The sequence below is a fragment of the Corapipo altera genome, unplaced genomic scaffold (assembly GCF_003945725.1).
Source record: "Corapipo altera isolate COAL_440 unplaced genomic scaffold, ASM394572v1 45, whole genome shotgun sequence".
Classification (NCBI taxonomy): Eukaryota; Metazoa; Chordata; class Aves; order Passeriformes; family Pipridae; genus Corapipo; species Corapipo altera.
The window spans coordinates 21,256,371-21,283,442 of NW_020884877.1; the positions used below are offsets into that span (position 1 = coordinate 21,256,371).

Here is a 27,072-nt window from a genome sequence, read left to right on the forward strand (position 1 = left end):
ATCACTGATGCACAGGCATATGCCCAAATATAAGGTAATGTTTCCGTCTGCATTTGACATGAGATTCTGAACACATACCACTAGTCCTAAATTCATGGGTTGCCTTCACACCTTGAAAAACTCAGCAACACTCCAGTCATTCACAGTATCTAGCAATTCATGTAAGCTGGGATGTGCACAGAAGTCCTGTCCTGACACATGATCAGCAAAGAGTGTTGACTCCATGGCCAGCACTGGGACATATGGACAGGAGCTACACATCTCTTTCCTTGCTTAACCTGGCGAGACTTCAAGCTCTGCAGCCTCTCCATTGACCAAATTGAAGAGTGTGATTCTACCTGCCACAAGAACAAGCAGGTGGAAACGCATAAAGGTGGTGCTGCAATATTCTATGAACATGAGATTAAAGGTATATATTTGGGATAGACAAGAGGTGTGTCTGCCTTTTGGGGGAGTTCTTTTCAGAAGGTATTTCTGTTATTTTTTATCAAAAATTGAGATCTCCATGATGTAAAGGCCTTAAGTAGTAGCAGTCAGAGCTAAAAACTAGCCAGTGTTTGTGGGGAAAAAAAAAAAAGGTTAAATAAAGTTGATACCATGTAAACTTAAGTCAGTTGAACTGACTCATTTATGGGGAAAACACCTTCTAAAAGCAGTATTCTAGAGTAAAACCAGTTGATGTAGTTAATACACACCAACAATAGCCGCTAACATCCTTACACTGACCAACACTGTCCACCTTCCTAGAGACAATAACATGAAAATCCGATTAAGAAATACGCAACTGTTGATTTGAAAAACATTTGTCCGCTGAAGTGGGATAGGTCCCCTTTACAAAAACTGTTAAATTTGTACTGAATTTTATTCTCAAACAAGTTTTGCCAGCAGGTCTAAGTCAGAAAAGTAAACAGCTCCCTTTAAACCTGCATCTGATCACAAGCATTTTGCTTTAATTGGCAGCAGTTCTAGAACTCTCCAGGGTATATGCCAGATTTCTGGTAGACACTTGATTTTGTAATTGAACCCAGTTTAACTGAAAAGTTGAAGCTCATTGGCTAGGAAATGGGATAAGAACAGTCTAATCCCTAGAGACAATAAAGGAGATGCTCAGCTCTACTCAGCTGCTGGAAACTCTAGCTATACTATGGCATTCGAGAATTCCATTGAGTCCATCCTCAGACTGATTAACGACTCCTCTAACAAGCAGTGAAATCTTTCCAAAAGAGTTCTTATTGTTCTTACAAGAGAAAACTTCTGAACCTAGAAATGCAATGGAGTTATTTACAATTTTTTCACTGGCTGCCATGGTACTTGTCTCAAGAAAAGAGTGGAACCATCCCAGATTTCTGCAGGCAAGGTACAGTTTTAGAGATGATTCTTGTTCAAGTAAGGTGTTGAATCAACAGCCAACATCATGTTACAGCATTTTAGGAAAGAATCAAAGCCTTTCCTATTAAAAGAGAATGGAAGAACACAGTTGCTAAGTGATGAGGATAAAAGTGGATTACATTAGAAGATCCTCTGAGCCATAAAACTCATCCAAAACTGACTGGAGCCTTTCCAGTGACTTCCGTGGGACTTCAATAAAACCTGTATAACTTTAATGAACCATTTCAGTCTTTTCTGGCCTTTCTTCATGTAATACTATGTACTGTTCAATGAAGAGAGAAGACAACACCATAGCCAGGGCAATTGGTATCAAGTTTCTTATACATTGTCCTTGTTCTCAGAGAATACTAATCAAAAATAAGATGCACTTGGGAAATTATTCAAACTGACAGCTGTGCTGAAATCCTCAGCACTTAGCCTACCAGAGGATCCAGGCCAAGATCACAGCTTGAAAAGAAAGAAGAATAAATGAGTATTTCTGATCTCTTATTCTACCTGCAGGTTAGAGCATCAAATGGGCGCTTAACTTTTGTCATTAATCACTCTATGGATACTGTCCAATAAAAAGGATATCTTGCTTTCTGCAGAAGATTAGAAAGGAATACTTCATATGACAGGTAAGGGGACTAAAATCCCAGGCCTGGCTGAGATACAAATGTGGTAAACTGGCCAGAATATCTCCAGCTTAGAAATTGGAGGAGTATTTCTAGCTGTGAAGAGACTGAGTTTGCAGATGAATTTGGGAGCAAGGTGACAGAGGAAAAAAGTGACCTCTGATGCAGTTTCAAAGGATAAGATGAAAAACCGTCATTTGACTCTGAACAACTGGATTTTGAGAATGAGGGAAGTCCCTTCAAATCCTGTTTTTAAATTAACTATCTCAAGCAGAACAGATGTCAGGAAACCCACATAGATTTCAAATACATTTCAAGACCTTGCTAAGCACTGAACGAAAAGCAAATCAAAGTGAGATCCCAGCTCCAGCCTTCTGAAATACCGTTAAAAACTGTCTTCAGACAGGATATGGGAGCACCAAGGCGCACAGTGTTACTCGAGTTAGGAGTAGTCCACTGAGTGAGCAACCAATCCATTCCAAGAGCAGGGGCCCATACTCACCCTATACTGAAGGGGATTCGTCTTTCTCTAAGCAAAATTATTAAAATCTGAAAGCTTTCCTGATCCAAGTTTCATTGAAACTAATATAGCCCTGTGATAATCAGTCTCATGATAAAGAATTGCCCTATCTCCACTTACTGTAGGTATCATGAATGATGATAAAATTCTAATTGTTTATCACATTGCTTTAAGTTGTTTACACTAAGATAATGTTCCTAATGTGGAAAAAGTAGCACTTAGCAAAAAAAAAAAAAAAAGAAGAAGGCTTCAAAAAAAACTGAAACATTGTGACTGAGAGAAACAGGGATTAGATGCTTGGCTAAATGTTTATGGATATTCTTTATCTCGGAGTCCTAAGTTATGTCACTGGCCAGAAGCAGAACAAAGCATTTTACCATTCTTATGCCCATAGTAACTGTACATTATTGTTTCATTATATGGTACAATAGTTAAGAGTTGCTGATAAAAGATGGGAGCAAATATAGACGTAATTTGGAAAAATTACATCGTTTCTCTCAGAGAGACAGGAAAAGGAAAAAAAAAGACAAGAGGAAAAGCAAAAAAAGAGTGACCAATTAATATTTTCCCTTTGTGGTAGATTTGCCTTGTCTGGATGCCAGGTGCCCACCAAGGCATTCTATCACTCCCCTCCTCATGGGGCAGGGGAAGAAAATAAAGATGGAAAAAAACCTCTTGGGTCAAGATAAAGGCAGTTTAATAAAGCAAAAGCAAAGGCCATACACAGAAGTAAAGGAAACCAAAAGATTTAGTCTCTACTTTCCATCAGCAGGTGATGTCCAGACACTTCCTAGGAAGCAAGCTTTCAGCAAAAGCAGTAGTTGCTCCAGAAGATAAACATCACAATAATAAATGCTATCCTCCTCCTTCTCCTTTTTCTTGGCTTTTATTGTTGAGCAGATTTATATGGTATGGAACATCGCTTTGCTCAGTTTGGGTCAGCTGTCCTGGCTATGTCACCTCCCAGGATCTCACCTACCCCCAGGCTCCTGGTGAGGGAGGAATATTGGTGTCCTTGATGCTGTGCCAACACTGCTCAGCAGTAGCCAAAACACTGGTGTGTTATCAATACCTTTCTAGCTACCAACACAAAGCACAGTCCTCTGGGGTCTGCTATGGGGAATTAACTCCAACTCATCCAGACACCCTCCTTTGAACAACAAGAAGGAATCAAGCCAGCCTTTCAAATTCACCTTGCCAGAAGTGAATAAGATAGATGTCTTAGATTAAACTGGCAAATTATTACAATCCAAGTCCAATTTTTGTTCCAGCTCAAGGTAAAGTGATCTCCAGCTTATTAAGTTTTATTGCCTTGAAAAAAACACAGCAGTAAGGATTTTTTAATTATTATTATGAAACAGAATCACATCTACCTTAAAATAGAAAAAATGTACAGAAAGCAAATCTTATCAGGATTTTTTTGGTTTGGTTTTGGGTTTGGGGTTTTTTGTGGTTTTTTTATGTATTAGTTTCCTTTAATAGATTTTCCTCTGTTAAATTCCAGTTTTCAGTGTATCATGGTATAACACCATCCTAAATGGCTGGTGTGAACTGAACACAATCCTGGCTCTTGATTGTGATGGGGTCAGCTTGCCCCCTTTCTGTTATGTCAGGTAGCCAAGTACCAAGTAGTTCCCAAGGCCTTACCAATTGAAATAAGACCTTACAAAATACATTAAAGCCTTGGCTTTGAAGCAAATTGCATTCCATCCCATTTTCCTTTTTCCCTGCTAACTCCTCTGACAATAATTAACCATCTCTCTTCCTCTCCTACAGGGACTAACTGCCTTATCACGTCCCACCTTGAAATATCCTGCTCCACTCAGCAGGTACTAACTGCCCTATTCATTCAATTTGACTATCCAGATAATGTAATAAATAAACCCCTTGTTTTATTTATTAGAACAATTGTTTCTAACCTGTAATTTGCTGAAGGCTGATGACTCTCAAAAAGACCTTATTTGCTCAGAAACATGTCATTTTTTTCTGCATGTTGACTAGTCTTATTAAAAAATATGGTCTCTCTCAAAAGTCTTGCTTTACTTGTCATCACAACTATCAAAATCCTAACACAAAAAAAACTTTTATATCAAAGAGAGTTTATTATTACAGGTGTGTGCTGGATTATATATTTGCACTCTGAAACTCTAGAATTGTAGACAAAGCCAACTGAAATCAATAGGAAAAATGTCATTTAAACAGACTTTATTTCAAGACCTTAACTGAGGTGACATACCTAATTTCTTTCAAAATAATCCTGTTATATCATTCAGCAACAATAAAATGTGACCTTAAAATGAATGCTATTTCTATAGACTTCCTTGCTACTCCACACTACAGGTAGAATGTGAAGGAGACTCATCTGAAGACCCAGAGAGCAGAAAGGGACACAGAAGAAAATATAAAAAGCTATTTTTACAGGAACCAAATATTTCTGGAATCTGAGTTCACCTGCCCTACCTAAAATCCAGTAAATTCAGTTCTCTTTCTAATTGTGTGACTCAAAACTTTTATTAAATAACTGAATAAAACTTTTTTTTTTTTTAGAAGTTTGATTTAGTCCTTAGGAAGTTGTCACTAAGCATTTCCAACATTTTTTATTTATGATTCCTATAGTCTGACTGCAGTGCAAAAACTAAGAAAAAAAATCTAAGTCCTGATTCTTCAAATCCTAGTAGAGGCCTTCACAAATCACCAGCCTGATATTCAAAGATAGATCAACACTTGCAATAGCACTTTGGTAGAACGAGACAGGCATAGACAAGTAAATGCTTCTCAGGATGCTTAATAAAATAGCATGTTTGGATTCTCTATAAAGGGAATGAATTATTAGTTTACATTCTTCTGTCACTAAGTATCTTTCCTTGCTCTTTGATGCTGGCAATTGGTTATTTCCCCAAGGCACTACAGTGATACATTTACATGTCACCACATCCCTTGCTGTGCTGAACTGTCACTCCCAGATTCAACATGGCAGGCCAGAGTAGAAATTCAAGCATATCTGAGGGCTGACAACTTCTGCCTTACAAATATCCTGCACTCTTCTCAAGTCAGCACAGGGTTTGCTCTGCTAAATAAAAATACAGCTTCAATTTCAAATACAGCCAGAGGTAATGGAAGAGAAAGGGAGATTGTGCTTTTCTTAATTTCAGTAAGTAGAGTGAAACACAAGATAAAACACAGCATCTTTTCATGACCTCTTAATTTATTTTCATCGGCTAGACAACTTCCTATTTTGACATCACAAATCAGTGAAGCACAAAAAGACTTAAAAAGCTGGTCACAGGTCACATTTGAGCGATTTCTAAAGGTGCAGCCTGAATCTAGCAGTAGGTAAACACTGGTGGCCAGGATCCTATAGCTATTTTCAGGATGTTATAGGTATCTTTTCTCTCATCTACTCCATTAACGAGATGTATTTAGCAATTCTCAATAGGTTTCTCTTCCTAGAACTTGTTGCATCTCCTCCTACATCTACATACACTCTTAAGAAAAAAACCCTTCAATGAGGACTTCTCCATCCCAGATATCAGCAGGCCAAGTTTCCTTCTGGGAAGAACAGTTCTCTTCTGCTTTTTGTAAATGTGGCTCTTACGTGCATATTTTCCTGCCCCTAACTAATTGCCCAAGAAGGACAAGTAACTGCTGTAAACTCTGACAGTGGCAATTACAGAAATTTGACCACTTGACATTAAAACCAGTAATCACTTTGGAAAGCACATAAAAGATCCCCTATTACTCCTCTATGCTCAGTGACCTAGGGGAAGGAAAAACCAAACCAAACCAAACCGAACCCACAAACAAACAAACAAACAACCAAACTGAAACACACACAACATAAAGAAAACCCAAACAAAGAACCCAAAACACTTTCCCTGATGCTATCCCCCCCCCATGAAAAAAAAAAGCCCACAACATGCCATCAGGGACAAAAGAAACCCCAGAGAGTAGACAGATATCCTGTCCAAACAGACAGGGTCATGCAGAGAGGTTAAGTATCAGGCAATATAAAAATGGAATTCTGAAGGCAAGTTTCAGTTCTAAGAGACACACTGCCTCGTTATCTTGAGATCCCTTCTCAAGGGGTTTTATTGCAACTCTGACAAGTGCAAATGAGTTACAGAAAAGAACAGGCAGAATGATAATCACAGCCACCACCCAAGAGTACAATACATACTGCAGTAATCTGTTATTGACAACCTGTAGTTTCTTCCTCTAACTAAATGCAGCTGATTTGAGACCATTATTTATATGGATGAGGAACTATATCATAAGAGGAAATCTATACCTCCAAAGCTGATGTATCATTCAGCTGCTTGTGTGAAAGATGTCAACAGTAAAAAAAAAAAAAACCAACAAAAAAAAAACAAAACAGAGCTGATGGGTATGAAAACCCACAAGTTTGGCTCACTGACTGCGTTAACATTCACAAAGGCATAGAGTGAAACAGAGACTGAGTGTTGAAGCCTGCCTGCCTTTGGAGGACAAAGCTGGTGTTTCTAAGCATTAATGGCTTTCTAATCCCACACTAACCAGTTTGTCCTCAATTATCTTTTCCTGGGAGACAAAGGTATTTTGGGGACTAACAATGCAGAACTATCCCTGATGGTCTCCAAAGCTGGGGAGAGAACACAAGTATACAACACATTTTTGGAAAAAGTGATTTCAAGTCCCTGCTACATTTAATTATTTTTCTGTGCCTTTTCTTTCATCGCATTTTCACTCCAGACAACCTTACCAACTACAAAGACATGAAGCAGAGAAGCTTGCAGCTCCCTGGGGATATGGCTGGTTGCATGACAACCTCAACGTGCTTGGAGTAAAAGCATTTAGTGCAGAGTAACTCTGGCAGGTAAAAGACTCCATTTAGCTAGAACAAGTTATTTTAATTTGAGTAAGTTAATTGCTAAGGAGTGGCGAAGAGCAGAAGATGGCAAAGGAAGATCCTGTGTAACCTAGAAGAACATGAGCATTGCCAGAGGAGAGAAATAGCTGTGATGCAAAGAAGGTTGAAGAACAAATTTACATGGACCATTTCTCATAGAAGGGTGTTCATCTAAGATTGTGATGTACCGTTAAGTGTGGCAACCTTTCCATGCATTTTGCATACACAAGTGTCACAGAAACTGTGCACAGAGCCTCATAGACCTTGAGAAATGCAGTACAGCAGTCAGGCTTTGAAAACTATGGCATTATGTGAAAGAGATTGAAAAATGGAGGCACATCCCCACTCCCTTACATTGAGGAGACGGATTCTGAGATTGAGCCAAGTATTGCAATAACGGAGTTTCGTTGCTTGAGGCCACTTATACCCAGACAATGCTATTCAGAGAAAAAGTGCATTGAAAATTTTTCTCTTTCCGTTTAGAAAGGCCTTCCCATTTTCCAGCAGCAAAACAACCAGCTGTTTAATGACCTAAGAAGCAGACAAGGGCTCTTTGCTTCCCCCTTAGAAAGTAAGCTGAGGGGAAGAGAAATTTAACACAGTTCATAAGACTTGAGCCTTTTGAGTCCTCACTCATAACATCAAAATCTAGATTAATAAAGCAAAGTCTCTCAGTCCCAGAGGAGCATCCTGGAGGCAGTCTTGACTACCAGCAACACAATGCAGGACTTCTCACCCATCACCTTTCCATTTTCTATTTCTCTGTGTATTCAGCCTTGCCCTAGGCAGGGAAGGTGCAGAAAGAATTTCTTTGGTCTTCTGGCTTGCTTTGTTTTAGGTTCAGCATGTTCATATACACTACTACAAACTAGAAGATACCATGAGAGCCAGAAGAAGTTTCACCTCCACGTTCTCCAAAGACACAGTATTAGCCAAAAGGCACGTATTAAAGCATGGAGTGAGGCACAAGCTAAACAGAGAGCTGAATTATTTACAGTTTGTCAAGGCTGGATGGAAGTGCAGCTCTTCTTGCAAAATGGAAGTTCCCTCTTCTTGCAAAATAAAATGCTCCTTATCTTGTTCATAATACATTTAAATATATTTGTAATTTTGGATATTATTAGGTGTGAAGTTGCATTTGTGGTTTTTTGTTAGCAAGGTGGATAAGACAATAGTTCCTCTAGTTTTAGCCCCCACATTTAGAGACACTAGTACCAGATCAACGCTTCTCAGAAGTGTCAATATATTGACTATAAGAAACAGCACAAAGGAAACTATTTCCAATAATAAAAGAAACATTTATATCTTCTCTATAATGTGAACTTAAATATAAGAGTAAAATTTTGCTACTACTGTACTACTCAACAGTGAGAGAAAATGATTTAGAAAATGAGACTTAATCTGAGTTAACCAGAAAAAAAACCCTCTATGATTTCTATCATGCCATCAAAAATATACATTTTAATCTTGGAAAATTAATTAAAAAGTTTCTCCAAGCAATTTCTAATACACCTGGAAAGTCAGAGAAATGCATTAATTTCCACATGTGTCTTTCAATAACTCTCACCACAGGAGTCGGCACTGGCTGGTGTTATCCTCATTTTAACAAGCTAATTACGCCCATAGCTATCTAAATCTGAACTCTGATCATTCAGTGCAGCCAGCAGCACCAAGAGAGCACCAACAGCATGGAAGCAAAGAAGGAAAGCATGCAGTATTGCCTCTTACCACAGTATAGATCTGAGGTTTGCGCCTTTTTGCCAGGTCAATTATATTGACTCCGTTGTAATAAAGGTTCTCAATGCACCCGTGGAAATTTTTCCTCTGAAAGGTTCCTGGTTTCCCTGGTACAGGAATACCTCCAAAACTGAGCTTTTGGAAAGAATAAGAACAGTATTATTTATAATATTATAATATATATATATATTTATATTTTTGTATATATTATATTATCATCCCAAAACCAAGACAGCAGAGCCCCACTTCATGCATCCAGCTGGGATATTATCTAAGAAAAAGTTCACATCAACAGAGGCACTTGGGAGCATGAAGCAGGACCTGGCCACCCCACAGAGGGAATCACAGCCCCCATAGCATTACAGCTGCTGGAGAAACACCTCTGCAGCAGACAACTCACTGACTTGGAAAGCTCTGAAGTGCCTTAACACACCAACCTGGTGTCACCAGCTACCCACTCAGGAACACAGAACACCCAAGGAAATGTTCACACAGTGTCCAAATTACAGCCCCACTGTCCTGAAGGATGACACCCAGCTGCAGCCCAAGGAACTGCTCAGCAATGGGGGAATAAATTCTCCCTGCCCACAGAGCACTGGATTTGCCTGTGAGCTGGGCTCACCCCTTTCTACCAGTCATGCATCTGAACAATTTTTGTTTCAGCCAGTGGAGGGTAGTATCACAAACACAAAATATCCCATTTGTAGCTTGTATTCGTTTTCCCTAAATTTCATTGTTCTTTGGCCTTTACAATAGTCACATGTGGCATTTGGAACTGAGCAGTGTCATGAAGAAGCTCTGCAGGTTACACATTTGCACAAAACTTCTGCTGAGTTGTTGTCTAAGTATTGGCAGATGTTAGTACTGTGCAGGCTACGACTCATCACTCAACTGGAGGGTTGAAACCCTAGGAGAACAAAGAGCCTAAGAAAATAAAGCTTCCAAAATCCAGCATAATTGCCTAGAATACAAAGAAAAGAAAAAAACAAAAACAGCTCCCAAACCCCAGAACCCAAAAACCCTCTGACAATCCTACCTTCATTTTCCGAATGTCAGTGCTCATTTCTAATGAATTCTACCAACCTTTCTGGCAAAACCTTACTGGTGGTACTACTCGGGTTTTATTCATTTTTCCCATCACAGTCAGCAGCACTGTGAGTGTGATAATGCAGGTGAGGATCCTACAGCCACCGCACTTGACAGAAGATGTGCTGCAGTCCTGCTGCATCCACTGCAGCAAGGGCAGGCACTGTGTGGCACTGCTCTACATGCTGACAGCGGCTGGAACCTGGTCAACCTTATTTCTCTGTCACAACTCCTAATGCCTTACTTCATTTCATTATTACAAAAATAAAGGGAAATTTGGGTGTTATTTTCCATTCCACTCTACATAACAAGCTGGGATACATGAGCAAATGAAATCTCCCTGGGTAACCTTGAAAGCACTTATTTGAAAACAAGTCCTTAATGAACTTGCACCTCAGTTGTATTAATTGATTACTTCAGAGAAATAGAGGGAACAGACTGCTACTTGCAGGTTTGTTATTGGCATGAGGGCTTCTGTGGTAGCAATTTTTTTTCCAGTGAGAATCATTAGTTCCTCCTAAAACAGCAGACTTTCTTTCTTTCATGTTCTATTCTTAAAGTTCCCTGCTTAGGGACTCTGTACTGGAGTTTCAAAACCAGAAGAAAAATCAATATCAATTACACCACTGCATTATTAAGAAAACAGTTTCCTTTGTGATTGGTAATAATTTTAATTACAAAAGTAATGGTTTTACTACCCTCAGTAAGACCTTTAATCCCTAAAGTGTGCTGAGATAAACTTTCAGTAGCCTGTATTGCTGTAATGTTTGACTGAAAGATTGTCCAGTGCAAATGGAGAAAAAACACACTGTGAAAAACTAAGCACCAGAGACCAGGTCTGAGTGCTACAGAGGTCAGTGGTGATGCTGATTAACACCAGCTGAAGAACTTTTCTATCAAGCTCCTTATTTTGGAATATGTGGAAAAAGTATTCTACAAATTAAATTGGAGCTTGAGTTTCCCCTAATCAACATCAAGCAGGAAGCAAGGAATTTTATTAATTTGAAATTAGGAAAGCTGATGAATCAATCATTTGGCTTTCCTCAAACCCATCTTAAAAGCAGTTACAGCTTTAGCCCCTGATGGTTCAGTCTGAAGCTGTTGCAGAATCCCAATGCTCAAATGTGCTGTCCCTATTAAATGTGCTCATGATTTGATACAGCAGTGCCATGGGACAGGTACCATTCTCTCCATCCTGCTTTGTGAAATGCAAAGAAGGGAATTTCAGCTGGAAGTTGAAAGGAGAGAGCAGGCACCTGCTGCTGCCGAGACATCTGCTTTTTTCCCTTTGGTGTGCTGGGAAATGATTCTTCCCAGAGAAAAGAATTCAAAGTGCAGAGAGGAAACCTGTGGTCTCTTAAGCAATGAACCATGCCAGCTCAACACATCTTGACAGGGTGATGGCTCTGACTGTGTCAGCACAACCCTGTGCCTTGTGGGTGATGGAGACTTGGCAGACAAGCACAGGGGGACAAAAATGAACATGTGTAATTTGCACACAAGTGTGCATTTTTGGGGGGAATGGATGAGGAACTGCCTTGCATATAGATATGATGATACATAATTTTTTTAAGGGTTTTTTTTTATAAGCTGTCAGCCATGAGCACTGAACTGCTGGAGTGATATAAACTGCACTCTGCCACATCTTGGTCTCATCAAAGGGGAGCACAGCAGCCTTGGGGCTTGTGGGCAGGCAGGATATTTCCTCTGCTCAGTCCTTCCTTGGCTGAGTTGCTCTGGCTCCCTAGATCAGGATGCTCTGCAGCAAAACCCCAGATATGAAGGGACCTGGGTCAGAGCTAGTTGTTATGAAAGTCACAGAATCATAGAATCACTAAGGCTGGAAAAAACCTCTGAGATCAAATCCAACCCAGCACCACTGTGTTTATGACTAAACCATATCCCAAGTGCTACATCCACATACCTTTGGAACACTTCCAGGGCGATGATTCCACCACTTCCCTGGGAAGCCTATTCCAATGTCTGATCCCCTTTCAGAAAGTAAGTTTTTCCTACTATTAAATTTAAACAGACCCTGGCACAACTGAGGCCATTTCCTCTCATTCTGTCCTTTGTTACCTGGGAGAAGAGAATGATTTCCACCTAGCTACAACACCCTTTCATTCTGAGGGTCTTCCATTCCTAGTGGGAAAACAATAGTTTTTACCTGCTCATCTCTATTTGGAGCACTGTAATCCAAGCCAAGCTGTGGTTGGATAGAGGGACAACTCAGGGCTGGTATCCCCATGGTCATGTCAATCAAATGCAGGAATGGTGCATAATGTGCAAACAAAATCGTATTGGAGATGATGACACAGCACCTCTCCCTACAGATAAGGGCATTTGCTCCCTGAAGATTTGACTACAACCTGGGCTATAACTTTTCATTTAGTTCAAAGTCTGCTGTACTTCGAAGTGTAAGCATAATCCAATGCATATTTGCACAGAAACTGGTCATTTTCTGCACTGGCATAGTTTATGCTTGTGAAGTATGAAAGAACTCTCTCTGGAAAGAAAGTATTAAATAAAGATCTTTGCTGGAAAGAAACAGCTCATAGAGTGGTTGCTTTCCATCATATTCATTTTATACCAAAATTCATACCTCATTTCCCAGGTTATAACCTAAAGGGCTTCACACACCTCATAATCAATATCCAAGTGATCTGAATCCCCCTTCGTTCGGAAATGTTGGGTGTGCTTGTCCACTGTGAAGTTCACTTGCTTGTTGAAGCGTTCTATGAGAACCGAGTGCCAGTGCTGGTCATCCAGGAGGCTGCCCAGGGTGACAGATGTGTGGCTGTTACTGAAGTGCAGGTTGGAGTCCCCTGGAGTGGCATAGACAGGCAGAAGAGACCAGAGTTACCTCCAGGCCCTTTAACTGAAGCCTGGGAACTCAAGGGGAGAAAAGAGCAGAGCTCCCAGATGCAAACTGGAGCTCTGCAAATTGGAAACAGCCCTTCCCAAAGATTGCCTTAGATTCTTTGGGCCTCTTATTCACATATATGTATGTATGCCCATAGGCACACATTTTTTTTTGCCATGAAATCCTTGTGGTGAACCAGGAGGTGGTAGTGATGCTGCACCCACACATTGCTGCACATGGGATAACTGCTCTGCCTGTACTCTTGGTTCTGCCATGCATTTGATGCCCCTGTGGTTTAAGAGCTTCCTTCACACAGCACCAAAATCTCCTGTCTAGTCACATTAACAGACCACTCCTGACACTTGAGTGTCAACTATGTCCTTTCTGTATTTTAACAAGAAAATTGCACCTGTCCATTTTCACAGAAAAAAAGAAAGGCACAAGTCAGTGAGGCAAAAAGAGTGCAAAGTGTTTTGTTCAGTTCAAAAATGTTCTTAAACCTGGCCCAGATCTCCAAAAGTATAGATCAAGAATCATAAAAATATTTAAGCTTTAACTCAATAATTTCAAGCACTCTTGTGTTTTCCAGCTGGCTACACATCTGAACACTTCAGAGCCTCTCATTGAAAGGGAGTATGTATCCTTTTTGATATTCCAGCAGAATGGAGAGAATACATGCTCCAACACTGCCAGGCAAGCTGCAAGAAGATTGAAGAGCAGATAACAAAACCCTTCCTCGTGACATATGAATGCACACAGAGAACTTAAAATGGCTAAAACTGTATATTTGGGGCTATGGGTGAAGAAAAAAAAACAACTAATCTCAGAATATGTATTCATAACAGTATCTCCTCTGGAAGAAGTTACATAATATAATTAAGAGTACTATATTCTTATCCTAATATGAAACATTCGTAAGAGGAGAACAAATCAATAGACTCAAAGATTCCCACATTCAGAGGTTCAGGATGCAGCTACTTGGTCCACATAACATCCAAATCCCAAATCAAAAAAATGCTGCATTATCATTTCTACTCTTTGATGAAAAAAGAAAGAAAGAAAACACAAATTGGAGACTAAACAATTAATGAGCTTATGTAAAAATAAAGTCCAACAGCTGTGGAAAATCGTTACTGACTTTTAAAACAAACATAATTAAGCACAAGGGGAAAAGTGCCTAACTCAAACCCCTCACTATGAGAAATATGAGTCATTAGAGACTGCTGAGGCCAGTGCCACGGGTCACCCACAGATGAAGCTTGTGAAGATTCTGCAAGAAGGCTGGGAGAGGGGGTATGATAATTCCTACTGCAGTAGCTCCTGCCACTATCGAAGTGCTTTAGTGTATTAATCAGGAAAAAATCAAGCAAGGGAGAAATTAAGCCAGCCTTTCATCTGTCACTCTTATCCAACATGATCATACGGTGATAGCCTTACAGCTATTCATAGTTTTCAGGAAGGAAAGTTATAACAGTGTGCACAATCTTTCAACTGGAATGTTTTCATTAAAATTCTATATTCTCAGCTCAGTTCTGAATCAATGAGTGAATGGAAAAAATTAGACACAAACCAACAATAAACCTTTTGTACTCCACAGCAAACTTTCTGGGAATGATATTCATAAAAATAATACGCCTCCCCCTCAAAAAAAAACAAAACCAAAAAACAACGACAACTGAAAAAAGGAGGTAGGGAAAGAATCAAAACTTTTCATGGGGTTTTTTGTTGTTTTTTTTTTAAATCACTGCCTGAAAGCATCAGCAAACAGAGGTCAAAAGTAGTCACTGAGCAGTTCAGCCTTGGTCAGCACTAGTCAGAAGAGCCAAGGTACCTTCTTGGCTCAGCTACCATGTTCTGCATGACATCAGTCAAATCTATTCTCTTTTGCTTCCTCTCTCAACTTTTCCAAGCGCTACTTTAGCTGTGAGCTGTCTAAGGCATGTAGCATGTTATGTTGATACCAGCTAGAGCTTCCAGATACTGTCCAATAGAAACAATAGATTTATAAAAACAAACCAAGACAGTCCTTGATCAGTAACATGCGAACCAGTAACCCTAATTACCCTTACCCAGGTTGATGTGCAAGGAGAGCTTCCCTTTCTGAAGTTCCAAGGTAATGTAGTCTCCACGCTGTCCTTCTCCATGGAATAAGACTCCATCCCCCTGCATGCTCTTGAACTTCAAGGAAACCACATCTTTGAATGTGCTCATAAGCTTCTGATTGAACCTGTAGAGAAGTGAACTTCTGCCATCGAAGTCTGCAATATCTGACTCTGGAAGAAAGAAAATGACAAGGAGGGGCAGCATCAGGAGAGGGACCATATTTTTTTCAGAATCTTTTCAAAGACGCCTTGGAGCCAGGTATTGTCATAAGCATTTATCCACAGGACATATGAGTTATTTGGGCAACCACAGCTCATCCATCTCCAGTCCTCTCCCTCTCTCTGGGGAAAGGGAACACCAGGATAAAACCAGAACTCCTCTGTGCCTGACTGCCGCATGCAAGACTTCTGTCTCATTTAACTTTTTGGAACATAAGAGGTGCCTTCCATCATATTCAGATTTCCAGAGCATTCCTTGCCACATTTGCTGTTCATGTCAACTACATTCAGAATGTTATTCATTAGTTTAAACACTTCAGTACTCACTCCACTTTCATAGCTTGACAAGTGTCTGTTGAGCCGGTCCTGCATGTCAGCCATGACTGCACCCACCTCTGCACTCAAATAAGCATTATCTTAGCCTCTGAGGGTTGGCTGCTTGCTTGTGATGGGCATTTATCAACCATGTTTCTGCATGTAAATTCAGTAGGCTGGCAGGAATAGTCAAATATCAATTCAAAAAGCTTTTGAAAGGATTTCATGGGAACTGGGCATCTAAACTGATTATACACCTTTGAAAATCGTATTAGAAACATATTTTCCCCTTCACTCAGCCTCTAAAAACCTAATCACTGTGGTAGGAAACAAACCTTCAAGTCCTCAATTGCAATTAATATTTTCTTTGGCAGCAGCAGCCTGCAGTACTCTCTTCACTTTATAAAGTGGTCTTTTAAGCAAAATGTATTTTTTAATAAATTTCTAATATATATATGTGTATATATAACCAGAATATTTTAGGTAGCTTTAAATACTTTTAATTAATATGTTGTATACAAACATCTGACATACATAAATTCCATTCCAATTTCTATCCAACTGCAGTTTGACACATAAAATACCTACTTGTAAATGATAACTTTGTCAATTGGTATTTCCTGTTGTTAAGAAAAATATTAAAAATTAATAACACCAGACAATGAAAAATCTGACCAGAGGTTTACTAAGCCACATAACTGCTGGGATACATGCACAAAGACAAATAACACCTTCCTAGTATCCAAGAAGAAAGAGCATAGACTATCTTTGTTTGCAAACCACATGTTTTAATGATAACCCAAAACTATCAGTTTTCCACTTCCTTCTGAAAAATAACTGAAAGGTCTACACAATCAAGGATTCCATTCAGCAACTGTATTGTGAATAAAGTCAGTGATTTAAGTCATCTAATCTCCCTTGAGAGTTCTTCTATCCTTTTAGGCATTAACAGTAGTTTCATCTTCTTCTCTTTAAAAAACAGAAATAATAGGACCTGGGGGGGGTCAAACTTTTTTCTCCCTTTTTTTTTTTTAACTGGACCAAAATTTAAAGAGGTTTGCAGTTAAAAACTATTATAAGCTCAAAAAATAAAACACCTGTTAATGATTTGTTACCATGGAAACTACCATCAAAAACTTCTGCCTGTCAGTATGACAGTTTGTACAGAAGTTTGATGGCACACTTACAAACTTGCAGGGAGCTCAACATTTAAATTTGATGCAAAATTCTGTAACTCCAAAACTGACTTCATTCCAAATTAGAAGGCAACTGATTATTTTTTAAGAGAATAAAACTACAAAGAAACTAAATCCTGTAGCAAGTTCACTCCAGAATAAACTAAGACCAATTTCTTATCTGTGATGGCAGAATTGTAACATGCTGTTTAGCATAATTTGTGGAACAGTTGCTAGTTTAGGAAGTATCATGAATATTCATGCCATCTGCTTTTATTGTTATTAACTTCTGAATTAGGTGTTCAGAAACAGCTCCTTCAGAATTTCTGATTTCTCTCTATTGACACCTTGAATGCCAGTTTCTATAACGGTAATTAAATTTTTAGTTTAGTTTTTTATGAATTTCCCCTAAGTACATTAAATGTTTCAATTTGTTTAAAGTAAATCACAAGTGTACTATAAAAATGATTCCATCTTAAAACAGGCAGGAGTTAGGAAATAGCTTATAAAGAATTTACAGTCTTTGATTTCCAGAGCATTTTGCAGTTAAAAGTTGATTTTCCTCCTATCTCTCAAAAACAAAGATACTATAAGAGTGCACTGATTCAATGTTGCCCTAAGAACAGCCCTTTTTTCTTCTTCTTAAGATCCAAGACTTCAACCAGTCTCAATTCACACAGTTCAGTCCCTGTTCTTAACTCTCCACTAAGGCACAGAATAATATGATTTCTTGAAGAGCTCTACTACTGACATTTACAGAGTATAACACAAAGGAAAACCTGCTTCTGAAAAGTTCTCCTCCACTAATTATCCGTTGTGAGCACCCTGGCCAATAAATAGCCCTGAATAGGAAGATGTCAGATAAATGCTAAAGATGTCAGATAAATGCTAATCCTGCAGCGAAAAAGTCATTAGTGGCAGTTTACATGACAACAAATCTTTGACTTCTTGTTAAAAACAGCCACTCCAGAAAACCTGCTTAGTGTTCACTTAGTGTTTATTTAGTCCATGTATGTCCATAATCCACTTGCAGCAAGAGAATGAGGATCAAAAATGTTTCAATTTTCAGAAAAACTGTAGTAATAACAAACTAAAACACAACATGTGATTTCATTCTGCACTGCCTGCTGGTTTACTTAAGCTCCCTGAAGACAAATTTTACTCAGTCTGGGTCTTTTCTACACCGTCCTCATCAACAAGGCTGTTGACAGGTTGGGAACAATATGAGAGCATAGAGTTTACCTGTGCAGCAATCTGCTCCCAGTAGAGAGGATATACATTCATACTAAAAGAGACAGTCCTCTTAGTGATTTTGGAAAAGGTGAACACTTATGTAGCAAAGATATTCTACAACAGGAATAACTTTAGGAACAGTTGCCATGTGAGACAGGAATTTTTGGTCTTGCACTTCCACCGGTGATCAGAAGCTTTAACTTCTGGCAGAAGGGAAAAGGACTGCTCCTGGTCTGAACAGATGTCTCCTCTGGCCGGTCATGGCTTACTGGCTTGAGTGACCCAACAGCAATCTCTAGCTCCCTCTCCAAATCCGGCTCAGACATGCAACCCAAGGGATGAACATGGAACAAGCACTTCAGAGGTGACTGCTCTGCTATGCAGCTTTATCCCTATCACAGATCTATGCTTCTTGGTAAGCAATTGTTTGGGTATTTACCGTATGCATTTGATTACAAACACTACTTGTTAATGACAATGAGATGTTAAGCAGTTCTCCACAATGAGTTCTTTTCTATCTCATAGGAAGACAAGGGAGAGAATGGAGGAAGGTGGGGAAAAAAAAAAAAAAAAGAAGAAAAAGAGAAAGAAAATAGATCCAGTAAAAGTGCCATTTAATCAAAAAGCACAATATCAGATCATATTCCCTAAAGCAATGACAGCAAAATACGAGAAATCAGAGTCCTGAACGGCAAATGAAGAACTTTGCTCTCAAAAGCAAAAGACACCCTGTCTCACAGCCTATCATTGTTTCTTTCTCCTGTAGTATCCCAGCCTATTAAGTTAACATATACCCAATTCTGCTGATGCTGTTAACCAGTTATAGAATATGATCAGCATCTTCAATGCGGCTATATATCTTATCCTATAAAAGCAATTGTGTCAGCAGATTTTTTTTCCTGTGCTAAGCTAACAAGACTTTTCCCAAGTATAAAGTTATACTTGTCACCCCTTGCCACCCGCAGCATCAAAAGCAATTGGTTTGCCATTTGTCTGAGCACATCCTCTGCTGCAGCTCTTCTTATCTGTTACAATAACACTGCTGAACCAACTACTGCAAAGGGACAGCTTCCCCACACTTCTGCATGGAACTTTCCATTCAACTCATCACAAATCCTTTTCTGAACATGAAACATCGGTATATGTTTTCAGATCAAGATCATCTTCCTATTTCAGAACCTATTTTGAGGATGTAAGATGGAATCTTTACAGGAATTTCTAATAAATGTAGTTAACGTTCATTTAAATATATGCTTTCTCTGTAAGAAAGTGTACAACAATTAGCACATATTATCTGTGAATTCCAGCTTATATGAGGGTCTTGGAGGGCTTTACTCATAGGAACTTCGATTTGTATAGGATAGAATCAGGCATAATTACAGTCTGAGATAACTTTACTGTTAAAAACATGTTTTATATTCCAGAGAAACAATGTCAATTGGCACCCAATTAAAGAGAGAAAAGAAAAAGGGAAAAGGTTAAAAGAAAAAAAAAAGCAACAAAGCTTGTTGTTTGACAGGGAGGTTTTGGGAATGAATTCATAGTAAATTATTTCTAGCAGGAGCAACAGGAGCAATAAGCAATGGCAAGTGCCATTCATCAGCACAGTGCCATCACATGTTAAGTTAGCCACTTTGGCATCTAATGCAGTTTATTTTGTTGCTGTGTCCTGGCAGAATATTTGGTGACCTACAAGACCTGATGCCTTCCACATGCCCCCTACAAAACAGTCATCACTGAGAGCTGCGTTTGCAAAAATTAGGACAAGATTGTGTTCCTGGGACTTCCTGAGCAGAGGGCAGTCACACACAGAAAACACAGATAACAGAGCCTTCAGATGCCACAAGACTGTCACATTCACCTAAAAAGTAGCAGTGAAGCCACAAAACTCTCCTACAGCTGTCAGCTTCTACTCAAATATGCAAGGTCAAAAAGGAGCTGACGCGAGCAGAGACCACCCAAGGAACCACATACTATTTTGCACACCTTGGTGTATCACAGCCAGGTGCTCAGCTGCATGTTTGGATGTAGTTTCAGGGTTTAGCAGATGTGCAGCACCACATGACATTCACATAGTCTAACCTGCCCATGTCCCCAGACTTCTGTTTTAGCCAACCAATGAATGGTGCCATTCACACAAAAATGATTTTCAGCTCACCTGTAAATGAAAACTGTTTCTGCAGTTTTCTGCCCCAGATATTAATAAAAAACAGAAATGACCCCACAATCACACATGTACATTTGAGAAAAATTTTATTCACATGTGTTCTCCATGAACATATTCTCCTTTTTATCTCACACTTTAAGACTGCATCCAAAACTAAAATGCTGTGGCAAATCCTTCCTTCTACTTCAGTGGACTTATGATCAAATACTCAGTGTTTTCTTACATATAGAAGCCTTTAAGTCATTCCAACAGCTCAAAGAGAATTGGGGATGACTGGGAATTAGGCTCTTACAGATGGACCTTCTTTCATATACATACAGACACTTGCACGAAGATTGTGCACATTCAAGATTGTTCTTTAAGCTCAATTTACTTCCTGGCTTGTTCAACAGCCTGTCTCTAGTAATTTGGGTTTTGTAATTTTTAAAAACTTTTTTAAAGATTATTAATATATTTCTTGTGCTAGAATTGAACATGGTGAATGAGTCTGTGTGCTGTCAACAGTACATTACAAAATGCAGTTACGTAAGTGCAGCTCAGGAGCAGATATTCTGTCATTATAACACTAAAGTTGACATTTTATAAATGACCAAACATCTTTTGTACAGTGCAGTAGTGTCTGGGTTAGAAATAGCCAAGATGGTGAAAGCAAATCTTGTAAAACAGGTATTGCTTGGCCTATGTAATTTGCCAGAGAGAAATTTGAATGGCACATTTATATAAATGGAATAAATATTGCAACACTCTGTAAAACTTTTATGAAGCCTTTTATTTCTTTTCTTTAATCTCATACCTTAATTCTGCACAAGCACTTTTATTTCCTGTAACTGCAGGGTACAGGACAAAGATAAAGACTTAGATGATAGCACAAGGTAATTCAGCCTATGAGTGACTCTGAAATCTACTTTGTATCATATAAAATACAAATAATATGACATGAAAGTAGTGCTCCTGTAGTATATCACATGGACTAACACCAGAACAAATTCAGCCACAAAAGTTTCAACCTGTAGTTCAAGTTCTATTTGTTCCTGGTCTATTTGGACTATACTCTTCACTGCAGAGATTTGGGTATTATTAACAGAAGAAAGCTCTTGACAAGAGATTAGATGGCAGCTTTGAAATTGTCATCAAGGGCAGTTGATTTTGAATTATAGGTTTCAGTTCACATATTCACTGGTTCACCTGGAAAAAGTCTCTTGCCCTAATGACAAAGCATCTAGACCAGACTGTTTCAGGTCTGTACTTAATTGACAGTCCCCAGTGCCTGAGCATCAAAGTAAGTGGAGAAGCAGCATTTAAAAGAGGCTAAATGGATCTTACAGACCTACACACAGACCATAACAAGGATCTTCCTGTGAAACCCTGTGAATCAGTCCTAAGATCTGAGTGCAGTGATGAGGCCACTAAGAGTCCTGGAGCTGTGTCTCTGTTCAGTGGGATCATGTTCATTCATTCATGGCTAGGCTATGCGAACGAAGATTTGGGAAGGGCTTTACCCACATTTGCTACAAGCGCGCTGGTGGCTAAAAAGGCCAATATGAGATAGACAGGTCCTGTTGCAAAAGGTACAGCAGAGGGACTCCTTAGGTGGTATCATGTGAATCAAAAAGTTTAACAAACTTTTCTCTTTGATTCTGCTCAGATGAATTTGTCTCCCAAATATGTTTATGCTTATTCTCTTACAACCTCTCTCTGCACCTGGGAAGAACAGATAAGGACTAAGCTAAATGAGGAGGTGCACCAGTACAAGTGTCAAATGATAGTGACTTGTGCCATACCACAGTGAAATTACTGGTAAAACACTGTTAATTCTCTGAACTCTTCCCCAGCAATATCTCACCTGTCTCTAGCAGTGTCTCAAGTTACATTTGACCATTTCACAAATAAAACTAGTCACCTAAGAAATAAATGTCAACTGGACTTGTGTTCCCTCATGTGTGAACTTCTGTTTTGCTTTCTTTTGCTTTACATTCACACTGTTCCATGGTGACAGGTCATACATCTGAAGCACTATACTAAGACATGTTGCCAAAATGCCCCACGGCAGAAACATTTATAGGCTGCTCCAGAGCCCATGTGACAAAGCACTACAGACCATGTCTTAAAGGATCATCATCACATGGTGGCCAAAGAAAGCACTCATGCAAAGGCAGTTAGAGCAGCAGCAGATTTCTCTGCACTCTGGAGCTATAAAATCATCAGTCTCAAATACAAGTATTAGCTTCACAATCCACAGCACTTCCCTCAACAGCTAGTTAACGTGCCTTAAAAACATAACCGATCAGTTTAAACAAATATAGCCCTACAAAGATTCCAATTAGCTTTGTGTCCTCTAGTGGGGTGGGAGGTTTTCCAGCATCTGACTGCCTTGCACTTGCAAGAAGCAGCAAATTGCTCTGTGGTGGGCTCAGCTCTGAGAAAGCTTCAGCAGCTGAGCTTGATGGGCCTGCACATCCCTGAGCAGAAAGGTAAGAACAACTACTGAAAAAAATTAATGATGTCAAATGCATTTCACATTACATTCTAACTCATAAAAATTGTACTGCACCCTTTCAACAGCACTACCAGCATCAACAAAAAGCTCTTTGAGAAAATGTGGGTTAAGATGTAGCCACTTACTATAGGAGCAGCCGAATGCCTCAACTCTCAGCCCTATCTGCCCACCAACATTCCACTTCAGAGGGACGAAGCGCAGGAAGCGAGCTTTCATGGAGTGCAGCAGCTTGTGGTGAACCACACTGTCAGCATTGCTGTTCCCTGTGAAAACCTGGAAGGACAGAGAGCCTTGGTGAGACATTTAGCAATGAGAAGTGAATGCAGCACTCTGAATGAAGGCTGTGAGCTGCCACCCCTCTTCTCAACTCTCAGTCTCACTAATTACTCAAAATTATTTAAATTGATTGTCAAGTTTTCTTCTAATTGCTGCATCTCTTATGGAGGGAGGGAGACAGCAGCACGAGGGAGACAGCAGCACACAGAGCACCTCAGCACAGTAGGGGGATGTATACAGAGAGTTACAAAAGCAGGTTGTAGATGGGGATGCTACAGAAGATGCTGCACGATTTATCCCAGCCCAGGATATCCCTGTACATTATAATACTCCATTATAAATACCCAGAGTCCCTTCAGCACAGTGAAGGACAAGGGCAGATTTAGCCTTTGGTGCCTTCGTGGATAGCAAATGATGGTCACAAGCCATCAGGTTGTCCACAGCCTGGGAAGATGAACAGAACTGTGTATATATAGATATTCAACAGAAAACTCAAGCAAGACACAGGAAGAAATGAAAGCCTGAGTCAGTACATAGGAGAATCAGCATCTGAGTGTGTTTGTACCTGAGAGAGTTAAAGCTTCCAACAATAGTCATTTAACTTTTTTACTTACCCATTTGATTAGTTGCCTGCAACTGCAAGTCAAAATTAATGACCCTATTTAGAATTATCACTTAACAAGAGCAAATTCTCTCATGGATGAAGAATAACCAAGGGATTGCAAAGACAAGCCTTAAGACAAACATCCAAGCTGTATTCCTGCCTGAATAATTTTCAGTTCACCTTTACACTCTTACTCTCTAATATTGGCCCAGGAATATAATAGACTTCCTGCAACCTTCAGAACATTTGAGTAACTCAGTTAGGACTGAAATTTGAAGCTAACAGTTTTGCAAAACATGAAAAACAAAGACAGAATTTACAAAAAAAAAAAAATCTCACAGGAGAGCTATATTTGTAAAAGAGGTCCTTTGCTTTGTAAGTATAAAATTTCATCACAAAAAGTTGTACCAGTTTTAAATGTTTCTGCAGTTCAAAAACTGGCACCATTCACTTACATAATGCAACTGTGACCAAAAATTGCAATAAACCCATTAAAGCAGACCTACAATTCATTTCTGATGGCTGAAGGATGAGTTAAAGAGCTTAGGGGTTTCATCTCCACTCAGAAATAAAAGGACTAATTCCTAACTGTTTAAATATTTACTCAAATGAAAGCATTCCAACCTTTTTCCAAACGTTATTACAGATGGTGTAAAACTTCAAATTCAGCGTATTCCTTTTTTAATAAAACCAGTATTCAATTGTTTTATTAGAACATTATCATATATATATATATATTCGATAAAAAAATATCCTGGAAGATTTCTAAGGCACAATCCTTGAAAACCATACCATATTTATTTCATTTCAGCTTAAAACCTGTAATCTGGGAAAATTCTCTTATACATACAAGAAGCCTTATTTTCCACCCAGTCGTGAATATATGCAAAAGACTGCATACATCTCACTCCTAAAACTTTCTTTGCATTTCATTGCTGTTATTGGTTGCCTCTGAAGAACAATTTTACTGAAATGATCTCTCACAATCCCAGATACGTCAGTGAAGGGCAACCCTTCAAAACATGTGATCTTGTGCTGGTTTTGGCTGAATTTTCTTCATGGTAGCTTGCATGGGACTGTGCTTTGGATTTGTGCTGCAAACAGTGTTGATAATACAGAGATGTGTTAATCATTGCTGAGCAGAGCTTACAGAGTCAAGGCCTTTTCTGCTCCTCACACAACCCGAACAGAGAGAAGGTTGGGGAGGCACAAGGTTTTCCTCTTCTGCTTGCCTGTGGGTTTGTGTCTTCTGCTTTAGCTATTTAACTGTCTTTATCTCAACCCACAAGCTTTCTCACTTTTAATCTTCCAGTTCTCTCCCCCATCCCACTGGGGAGGGGGGGTGGGAAGAGTGGAGAGTAAACAGCTGTGCGGGGCTCAGTTAATGGCTGGGGTTAATCCATGACAGGCCTATAAAATTATTTTTATTAGGAGCTTATCAGGTCAAAAAGAGCAAAAAATTTGGCTATCTCAATTGTCCTCAAAGCTTTGCTTATCCTGCACCTCTACTTCTGAACTTTTTATGCACAAGAACTTGTTTTATACAAGTATAATGTAACAGTTAACTAATCTCTCACCAATTAGGCTCAGTTATATAATTAATTCTTTAATGGGGATTCTTGTTGATCTTAATTCAATTTTAACCAATTTTAATTCAATTTTAAGCAGTTTAACAGCTTTGTCCATTGGATGTGTTTTGAGGAGTGGCACAAGTAGCACTTCTAGATGTTCTGAGCTTACTCATACTGCTTTTCACAAAGCAGCCAAATTCAAATTCCAGCAGAGAGTCTTTCAGAGTTTTTTTCCTTATATTTCAAGTGAAAAATCTTGTTCTTCTTTGTAATGAAATTGTCAACAGAGAATAAGCTTCACAGTCAGAGCTGTGACAGTGCTCACATTTTTAGTAAGACAGTCATGGATATATAAGATGCATGAAGTGGAATGCATGGTTTTCTGTTTGCTCTGGAGGCTCATGTTCTTGGAATCCTGTGATTATGTAAAAGTCTCACCTTTCATAAGATAATAAAGAAAGAAGAAGAAAGAAGAAAAAGAACAGAGGGGGAACAAAGAGTTTCTAGTCCTCATATTGTGAGGACTGGATTGCTTAAAATACAGTGACTAGAGTGCAAGCAAAGGTGAGAATTAAGAGCCAAAAGAAAAAGTACACTTTAATATAGCAACACTGTGAAACAAGGGTCTGTGTTGTTTTTTTTTCTCATAATCTTCTCATACACAAGGTTGTCAATACTGCACATTGCATGACAAGCCCACTAGGTAATAACTTTTTTGGTTTACGTAAACCCCAAAACATTCTGCGAGAAACACCAAGTTGAAAAAGCTCACTACCGCCAGATGTATCTCCTTGCAGTTACAAAGTAACTGAAAGTAGGTTATTTGCAATACCATTGTGTGCCTAACAGTCCACAAATTCCTGCTTAAAACAGATAGGAATAGCAGTCCTAGTCAGCACAAGGGATCAGTGGCCCCTGGTGACTGCTGGAAGACCGTAGAGGCAACTCACAACTGTAGCTGTAGGTAAGAGCAGTCTTGACACCCCTCTGGTTGGGTAAACCAGCTGTAAAGACATTTTTTGCAAAGTTTGTGCAAACTGCACAGTCAAGCAAAAGGCATGGGAGCATCACTGCTATTTGCAGACACAGAGGCTGTCCCTGCCTCCAGGCAGACGGAGTGTCCAGCGCACTTCAGGGACTGCCTGTGCCATCAAAGGAAGCTGTGGTTTTGCCAGGTAAATCTGACACAGCTGTACCCCACCATCTGCAAGCTGCCTACCTGCAGGCATCTGTGCTAAGTAGTTTCCCTCAACACCTCAAAGAAGAGGCAGAATTACCCACGTTCAGCCTCCAGATCAGTTAACTCCAAACCTGATATGCAAATATGTAAAAACATCTTCCGACATTGAAACAGTCACATTGGTAAAAATAAACTATTCAGAAGTCTAATACATCCCTTAGAGCACTTTTTCTCAAGCTTCTCTAATAACCAAAAAGTTAATGACACTTTAGGGGGAAAGAAATCAACAGGCAATGCTGTATCCATTGATCTGCACCTATGAGATGGTTCTGTGTGCAGCTAGCACACCCCTGCTTGCTACTAACTGCTGGGCGTGACTGTGTATGCCCCTGGGATTGCTTTGATTTTCACTTTCAACTCCCACTGCTATACACATCACCTTTTCATGCTTTATGGACCTCTTGTGGGTTGTAGACCATTGAGTGAATAATAACACCAATTGTCACAGATGATCACTTGAAAACTTAGATCCACAGCTGACATAGAAATAATCCATCCATTAAAGAAGATGATACTAGGATGCAGTACCAGATTTTGTAGCCCTGGAGGTTCAAATATAGATTAACAGTAAAGTTATTG

General features: G+C 39.3%; 1 protein-coding gene across 1 annotated transcript in view; it reads right to left on the reverse strand.

Moving 5' to 3' along the window:
• Positions 1 to 27,072, reverse strand: part of CNTNAP5 (contactin associated protein like 5) — a 288,117-nt gene that overhangs the window by 136,847 nt on the left and 124,198 nt on the right. The window contains exons 4-7 of the mRNA XM_027636681.1: positions 22,928 to 23,075; positions 15,164 to 15,367; positions 12,872 to 13,056; positions 9,137 to 9,280 (exon numbers count right to left, since the gene is read on the reverse strand). Coding sequence (XP_027492482.1) covers positions 9,137 to 9,280; positions 12,872 to 13,056; positions 15,164 to 15,367; positions 22,928 to 23,075 — 681 coding nt within the window. The remainder of the gene's footprint in view (positions 1 to 9,136; positions 9,281 to 12,871; positions 13,057 to 15,163; positions 15,368 to 22,927; positions 23,076 to 27,072) is intronic.